General features: G+C 34.9%; 1 protein-coding gene across 1 annotated transcript in view; it reads left to right on the forward strand.

The window, feature by feature from the left end:
• Positions 1-744: 744 nt before the first annotated feature.
• The window catches only part of BORA (bora, aurora kinase A activator), a gene marked incomplete at both ends in the record, with an annotated part of 12,447 nt that continues 4,358 nt past the window's right edge, over positions 745-8,833 (forward strand). The window contains 5 exons of the mRNA XM_010188515.1: positions 745-851; positions 4,408-4,453; positions 6,022-6,103; positions 7,330-7,395; positions 8,144-8,200. Of these exons, the coding sequence (XP_010186817.1) occupies positions 745-851; positions 4,408-4,453; positions 6,022-6,103; positions 7,330-7,395; positions 8,144-8,200 (358 nt within the window). The remainder of the gene's footprint in view (positions 852-4,407; positions 4,454-6,021; positions 6,104-7,329; positions 7,396-8,143; positions 8,201-8,833) is intronic.

Below are 8,833 nucleotides of genomic sequence, written 5' to 3' on the forward strand. Positions count from 1 at the left end.
TTATTTTATTTTATTTTATTTTATTTTATGCGTATATAACATTTTTTAGTTGCAAATTGCATTCCGGTTTGCAGTTGGAAATGTCTGATATGCAGAGATGATGCTTGGCTTAGGAAACTAAAAAGATTCATTGATTCATTTTTCAAACAGATATTTGAACAGTATTTTGTATTTGATAAATAAAGGGGTAAAGCTGCTTCACATCTGAATTAGGTTTTGTTGTTAATTATGCCAGATGTTATGAGGTAGACTTTGCAGGGTGTGTATGGGGTTGCAACTCCTAAATCTTCTTGGAAATCTGAAGTTAAAGGAAGGCTGCTCTATTATTTGGATAACTATAATCCAAGTTATCTAACCTGATACAAACACTCGGTTTTCATGGAACCACAATTTCGATTATGGCAATCTAGAAGCAACTGAAATTTATCCCATGTTCTATATCTTTATTAGATCTGTCCTCAAAAATTAGGAACAAATAGACATCTCGGTTTGTAAATATTAGCTATAACCTTCCACTTCCTATTATCTTGTAAACCATTGTTATACCACTGCCAGGATAAAAAAACCTGATTGACTTACTAATTTTTTTTAAGTAGATCACTTAAATAGAAACTCTTTTGCTTGTCTTTGACAGAAACTACACGGAAGTTACGATTGCATTGTTTCATTGAGATTTGTCCTGTGGTTTTATTTTTATCTTTTTAGACTAGCAAGCATTAAGATGTCCTTTCATTTTTTTTTTAGACACCAGGAAAATTTAGATGGTCTATTGATCAACTTGCTCTAATAAATCCCATGGAAATTGACTCGGAAGATGTTCGACGCCAAGCAATGTATTTGAGTCACGCTAGGTAACTTTCCATCTGTTTTTATGCGATTAACTTGGCTTGAATACTAGAGCACTGTTCTTTTGCTTTATTGACGTTTCAACACTGCATTAAAGACTTTTTATTCAAATCAATTATCATAGATTTTTATATGTCCCTGCTGTGGATATAATACTTGGATGAGGCTGCCTTTGTGTCACTCTTTTTTAATATTAAGAACTACTGATCCACTCTGACTGAATTTTGGAAGACAGCCAGAGAAAGGCAGTCAACACAAGCAGGGAAATGCCTTGCCAGTGGTTGTTACCAAGCTACCTCTCCTGCTCCTTGTCACAACACAATTTATCTTCTCAATGTTCTATACTGAGATCTATGAGGCGTAGGTGTCTTTGGTCTTTTTATGACTCCTGCAGAGAGGTAGAGCTGGGAAAGCCAACTAGGTAAGTCAGTACCCTTCTTAAAAGGTATAGCTTTGACTTGGTGTGAAGGAGGGAAGACTGATAAGCCTGCTGTCTTTGAGGAGATGGAAAATGCTAGTTACTTGAAGTAATTTGGGGATCCTGATCTCAACTTTTTACTTTCTCTTAAAATAACTCCCACCTGGAGGGATGGTCTTACACGCTAATAGTACAGAACAAGATGCCAAGTGAAGGTTGCAGTGGGAAATCCTGTAGATGCTCTCATACATATCTCAGATCCAAACTTGCTTGAAGAACTACACCTCGTGGCGTGAAGAACCGCAGTAATAGAATAATAAAACAGTCCTGCATCCTGTTTATAGCACTTTGAAGTCCCGTTACTGAAGTGAAGCACAGAGGGCTGCTCTTAAACAGAGTCCTCTGAATATTCATAGAATGGTTTAGGTTGGAAGAGACATTTAAAGGGTAAAGGGACATCTAGTCCAACCCCTCTGCAGTGAGCAGGGACATCTTCAACTAGATAAGGTTGCTCAGAGCCCCATCCAACCTGACCTTGAATGTTTCCAGGGATGGGGCATCTACGACCTCTATTATTATATTGTGAATTAGACCTTAGTGTTTGACTGAATCTACATCTCTATTTTTGAACAGGAAGGGCTAAAGAAGGAATACAAATTTCTTGCTACAGTAAAGATGTAGAAAGAATATAACTGTCCTCAGTCATATCTGTGAATCACCATGCCTTAATGTTGATACTGTTTTTCGTAACATCTGTTTCCTGACCTTCCTCTAGCAGCCAGTAGGTTTCAGACTCCAATGCTTTTTGTATGTTATAAAGTGTTAAGCCTTATGTTTTTAAGGTGTCGATTACTCTGTTTCTGGAAGCCTATCAGGGCACACAGAAACTAGCTTTAACTTAGATGGTTTGAGTGACAATTCTAATGATTAGTGGCATGGCCTATAGATATAAACATACATTGTCTGTCTCAGTGGGTCCTTTCAGTGTTCCACTGTTTCATGCCCATTGTTACTTATATTTTTTTAATCATCTGATATGACTAGAAAGAGGGTAATTTTTCTAGGTATATATTTGCTGTGTCCATGCTTGCACGTTTCAGTGTACTGTAGACTGAGGTGGTTATTTCTGGTGGCTGCTAACTGCATGGTTAAATGCATATAGATTTGTATGTATATATGCATATGTGTATAAGATTTTGTATGGCAACTGATTTTAATTTAAAATGCTGCTTGATAGAAACTAAAGTGTCATAAATACAGCTCTTATCATTAAATGTTCCTGATAAATGAATTGAGTTTTGAAGCCCATACATAATGTTACACAAACTATATATTCCATCTTATTAATGCTTGTTAACAAGTAATTTTCTCAAGTAATCGCAAAGACCAAGAAGCATAAGAAATTTGGTGTATAAATATTTCAAACTGTTAGTTCTTCATTATATAGTGAAAACAGTTTGGGTAGCAGCACAGTGTAAAAGCTAGAGTGCTTTGCAAAGTGTAAGTATGTATCATGTGTAGACTTAATTTTGTGCAGTATTACGGTTCCCATAAACTAGGTGCCATCTCGGTGCTACGTGTTTATTGCACTGCTTATAAAATGATGAGACTTTTTTCTGGCAGACTGTGTTAATGAAAAATAGGAAGTCTGTCAGTAGTTGAGCAGAGCTACATTTTTGCTAACATGACAGAGTCTCGTCCATAAACTCTCCTCGTCCTTTTTTATTTCTCCTGAAATAAAAAGTTTCTAAATTGGATGCTATGCTATTACATGTTAAGCATTAAAAAAATCTGTACGGCATCTTGAGTACTGTGTGTCATGGTTGCGAGTGCTCTGTTGCTTGAAGCTGCACACAACACTGACTTGTTCTTATTTTTGCTAAATACATAGATGTTTTCACTTTGTTATTTTTCTGGACTTGTGCACTAAAGAAAAAACATTCTTCTCTGTACTAACCAGCACTTAACTAGGAGCTGTTTTCCCAGATTGCTGTTTCTCCTTTGGAATCTGGCATGTAGAGATGCTTATTACTCTTGATCCACTGGATAAATAGATGATGATTGTATGCTTTTTTTTTTTTGTACAATAACTGAATTCTGTGCAAGTATCTTCATAGAATGGTCACTTTAGCATCATCTAGGCAGACATAGTTGAAGATGGCTTGTCGAAGTATTGCAGATCTATTCCAAGTCTGATTACCATCAGAGATAGAGGGCTGTGAAGGGAAGTTAATGTATGTGTGGGTACATCTGCATGTGTTTGTGTAGCTAATAATGTCTTTACCTGGCTGATTTCTAAAATTATTCAAGGGTAATTCAGGTATACTAACTATGCATGAAAGTATTATGTGGTTCAGCTAAGACAATGATGAATGTTAGCTGTAAATTTTTTTTAAGCTTATAAACTACCTACAGGTAACTGAAAGTGAGACTTGAAGGCGACCGTTAAAGAAAGTATAAATGTAGAATCTCGTGTGTCATTTGAAGATGGCTGAAGTAACTACAGTATTTTTTTAAGTGAGGTTAAAAGCTGCATAAGGGAATGTGTTAATTGATTCAAACTGAAATATGAAATTGTATCCTGAACTGAAGAAAATATGGCAGATGAGCTATTTGTAAGAGGGAACCCTGTGCTGGGAAAAGTGGGCTGTGTCAGGAATTTGAATATGCAAACATTCTGTATTATCTTCTGTTGCCATTTTGTTCCTTACAGCTCAGTTTTTTTATTCTGCTTGATCTTATAGTGAGATTCTTTGTAAGCCTAATCTCGTGGTAGCATTAATATGACAAGTTCAACATAACTAAATGGATTATTTTGGAAGATCAATTATGATTGAGTTTTTGTTCAGATAAATATAGTTGATGATAGAAGGAGTAAACAGAAGAATTGCAAATCTCTTCTTATAAAAGGTACAGATTTTTTTCAAATGAACTGAAGTAACTGAGAAGTGCATTTATATTTTAAATTTATAGTATGAGATTATTGCACATAACAGTAAAAATGTAAGATTTAGGGTTTAGTGTAATTTTATTTATAATGTTTCTCTTAAGCATCTGTAAAAGATTACATGGTTGGATATTACTTTTTACCCCCAGTTATGTGATGGCTTTGATAATTGAGTTATTTTTCATTTGTTACTTAGAATTGATAAGGAAACAGAAGACAGAAGGCAAAGAGCCATTGAGGAGGTAATAAAAACTTTGTGTTATCAAGTATTGATTTATTTTAGCTCCATACCTACAAAAAAGATCCACGTCTGTTATAGGATTTCAAAATCCAGAAGCCAATTGTATTTCTCTGGTCTGTAAGAAAGTAATTTTGTGTCCTCCTCCCTTGTGGTTGTAGTTGGAATCTATGTGGTTTTTTTCTTCCCATTTTCTTTCACACACCTGTAGGTCAAAACAGCAGATTTTTTTTTTCTTCCATGTTTCTTGGCTAGTTGGAATGTAGCTGTAAGATAATTCTTATAAATAGTTAATTTAAGGTTAACAATAATGATTGAGCATTTGGGATTTTACAGTAACTGTTAGTATTAAGTAGCTTAGTTTCTTTTACTGCATTTTTAAAAATGCAGATTTAAAAAAAAAGCCAGAACCTTGGAGATTTTTTGTTTCTTTCAAAGTATGCTTAGTTGGAGACAAGACTCTTCTGGTAGCTTGTAATTCTGTCCATTTTACATTTTTATCTCTTACTATCCATTTGTCTAGCAGAGAAGGAGAAGTTTTTTCAAATCTTCGCTGTAGAAATTTTCAGTGTTATTTAAATTTATAAAAATAAGGCTGATTGGCAAGTCTTCCATAGTGTTATTGATCTTTTCTTATCATTTCATGCTGTTACCAGTTTCTGTTCCTATAAACCAAAAATATGGTTTGTGATTCTATAAAGGTGCTATGTAGCTGACCTGCAGCCAAGGTATTCTGTTGTTCTAAATCTACATCAAAAAGGACATTTCTTTTTTGTAAGGCGTAAACTAATGGATTACACAGCTGAACAGCTTGAAACCATGTCTGTGATTAAAATGACACCTTTAACAGTTGGGTGTTTCAAGCTGAGGTTTTTTTCATTTGCTTTGAGTTTTGCTTTTATTGTGAGGACAGGATTTGCTGTGTGTTCGTTGAAGCTGTGTAATAGTGTTTATCTCCTCAGCATCAGGGTGTTCTAGGGTGCAACTGTGACAGCAGATAAAATTTCTGGTTCAGAAAGGCTGAAGTCCCAATACTCAAATGTTTCACTGCTAACCAGTTTAGCCAAAGACACTAATAATACTGCCAAAATTGACCACTTCTACTGTTACTGCAGTGTCTCTTTAGCACTTCTGCGGAATAGCTCAACTCTCAAAAATGCAACAATTTAACAAACTGAAAATTTGGGAAGAAATATATTAAAATGCTTTGCAAATAAGTATGGTAGAGACAATTTTTTAAAATTAATAGTTAGTGTTAAATGAAACTTTTGTACAATTTTTGCTCTGGAGACTTGAAAGATATGAGGTGGTACCTGTCATAAAGAACACTGGGGTTGTCTTCAAATCAAATTGTTTTTTCTTTAACCTCTATGGGCCTTAAATAATGAAATATATTTTGGGTGTAAGGGGTGACTACATGTTTTCAAGAAGGAAGCATTAAAATTCTTAAAATACAGATCTGTGAGTAGCAGAAGGTATGACTTAAATTGTTCTTGTTCAGGGTCCTAATCTAAATTTGAGCATTGCCAATTTTTAGAAGTGCTAAGATGGTTTGTTTCTATTCTACTCTAGTTTTTCACAAAAAGACTCATAGTGCCTTCTCCTTGGACTGAACATGAAGGCAAGCAAGTTTCTCAGTTTAATTCAACTAAATGTAAGTTGCTTTTGTGTGTCCACCCAAAATTACCTGGTTTTTGGATAAATTAACAAGCATTTTTCAACCTCAGTTGAAATTTTAAGAGCTAACGATAAAAGATGGCACAACTGATAGATTTTAGCTGTTCTTTCCATGTGCTTTCTTCATTTAGAAATCACTTATTACTCTAGAATCTTATATAGCTTTTCATTTTTGTTATTTTGGTACCCGTTCTTAAATCTTCTTTTCATAACCTGTCTTCAAGCAGTTTAATTTACACACACAACTTTGCTGTGTCGATGGTGCTAATAGCCAAGTCTTCTACTTTGCTCTTTCCTTTTGATATCTGCACATCTGACTTATTCTGACTGCTTTCCTGCCAAGACAAGTATATGGGAAACTTGGTTCCATATGTTTCTACCCTTGCTTGCTACATAAATTCCTGTTGTCCTCTTAGTGTCCTGCCAGCTCACTGTCACTGCGTGTAGGGTTGTGGCTTTTCTATGTTTCTTTTGTTTGTATAATTATTAGATTTTCTTATTAATGCTGTTGTTATTAAAGTTTATATGTATAACCAACAGAACACATAGTAAATGGATTACAAGCTGGACAAACATCAGCTATAAAAAGTGTTTGCTTTCAGTACTGTTTGGTAGGAAATTATTTAAGTGTTTGGGGATTTTTTGCAAGACTTGGAAGAGGCTAAACTGTTAAAATATTTTATCAGGAGATGCAGCTTGTCGGTAGTGTATTTTTAACTGTCATCTGTAAGATCATCTCTTCTTGGGCAGAAAACATAAGCCACAATCCTAGACCTGGGAAAGCAAGTGGTGAAAGAAAATGGTCTAATGTGTTTCTTAGCTGTATAAAAAGGGGGAAGTGGTAGATGTTTCACCTTTGTCCTCAAGTCCAGACTTCTGGAAATGTGTTTTACTTGAACACAGCCTGTTTGGCTAAGCATAAACTGAGTTTGCTTTACATCTCTCTAATGTAGAGGAAACTGCAGGAGGCAAAGATGTGGGGAAAGCTGATGCTACTTCACTAAGCTATTTTTGAATAGAGAGGTGCTGAAAATCTTTTGATCTACTCTAATAGTAACCTTTCTTCAGTACTTTTTTCTAATCTTTACCAAACTTTGATGCAAAGATTCTGTTCAGTTGTATTAAATATTCTAACTTACTGCTGCTAGGTTTCAAAACTGTATGCAATGCATACTCAAATTCAAGTTCTTCTCTGTTTTACAGCCATAGATCTAAGTAACATTTCTCCAATTGGAAGACAGCTAACTTTGCAGCCTGGGAAAAGTAATGGTGGGTAAAAGGCAGTGTCTGAAGTGACAGGCTTTCTCTGAAGCAAAATAACCTGGTTTTTAAATGGCTATTTAACTTCAAAGGGGAATGATTTTTTTGGTTAATATAATGTAGAAATAATTTTCCTTGGATTGTATGGTACTATGAAATTTAATATCCATTTTTCACAGTAATTTAATTCTATTATACTCCCATATTTTTTTCAGAAGTGAAAAATGAAGTCCTCTGTAGAGTGCATTTTTATGCACTTTTTCTGAATAAAAAAGTGAACATAAGCCTCAGGTTTATGGGTAAATGACTGTTTCAGGAAACCTTTAATGTGTTGAAACGTTTTGGGTTAGAGAATATTTTTTTATTTTCTCTGCCAAATAAATAGTTTAAAAGATGTCTTAAGATTTCTGCTGTTTCATTTTAGAATAGTAGGTAGTGGTTTTTCCCCAGGGTATTTTAATGATCTTTCTCCCATTTCCTTTTGAATCCTTCTTGTCTTCAGAGACCTCTCTCCTCAGTTAAGGATGCCTCTCTAAAGGCTTTTATGTTACAACTCTTGGGTTGTTTTTGTCTCAAGGCCTGATTCTACTGCATATAGTGTTGTCAAATCAGAATCCTAACTTGAATTAACACTTTTCCTTACTGCAACTGTAACTTGAATAGCTCAATTGCAGTGCAGTTTAAAAGTGAACTTTTGTTTCTACAGTTTTAGTAAAAGATTACTGTGAACTAATTTTGTTGGTTTTATTCATTGCAGCTGCTTGCCAGACAGTACTGTCTTTGCCAGTGGATTTTAATTTAGAGAAAATACTGGGTATGTTATGCAATATCTAAATTCAGCTATGAATGTCTAAATGCAAAACTTTGTTTTTGTATTGTTTGCGGGGTTTTTGGTCTTCTGAAATATTGAAAACTGAATGTATGAATGAAAGTTTTAACTGTGTTCTAAATAGACAGTTATTGCCTGTGGCATGGGACATCTGACTTACATGATACGATTTGAATGTAGACATAGAGATAAAAGAGGAGGGATATGGAGGACAACTGGAAATTAACAGTTCTGAATTCATAAAAGGTAGTAAGCAGAAACCACCCCCTGCCTCCCCCAAATAGAGCTGTTATTTAACTTAGCAGAGCTGTTTGACTTACAGATTGCTGGCCATGAGGCCTATAGCCCAACCTTGCCTTGAGCAAAGCTATGCTAAAAATCCGTGCCTTTAATTTAACTGACACCATGGTGGTGACTAGCAGTTGTGTGGTGGCAAAAAAAGCCATGACTGCTGAGTAGGGAGACAAGAGTCCAAATTAAAATTAAAAATTAAACCAGAAAACCAGAACCATATCTATTACTTTCACATTTTGTCTTAACAAATGCTTCCATCAATGCATAGTTTGTGAATTCATGAAAAATTTCTTTTACAAAAGAAAATCCTATTAGAATAGGGAA

The sequence above is a fragment of the Mesitornis unicolor genome, unplaced genomic scaffold (genome assembly GCF_000695765.1).
Source record: "Mesitornis unicolor isolate BGI_N332 unplaced genomic scaffold, ASM69576v1 scaffold42757, whole genome shotgun sequence".
Classification (NCBI taxonomy): Eukaryota; Metazoa; Chordata; class Aves; order Mesitornithiformes; family Mesitornithidae; genus Mesitornis; species Mesitornis unicolor.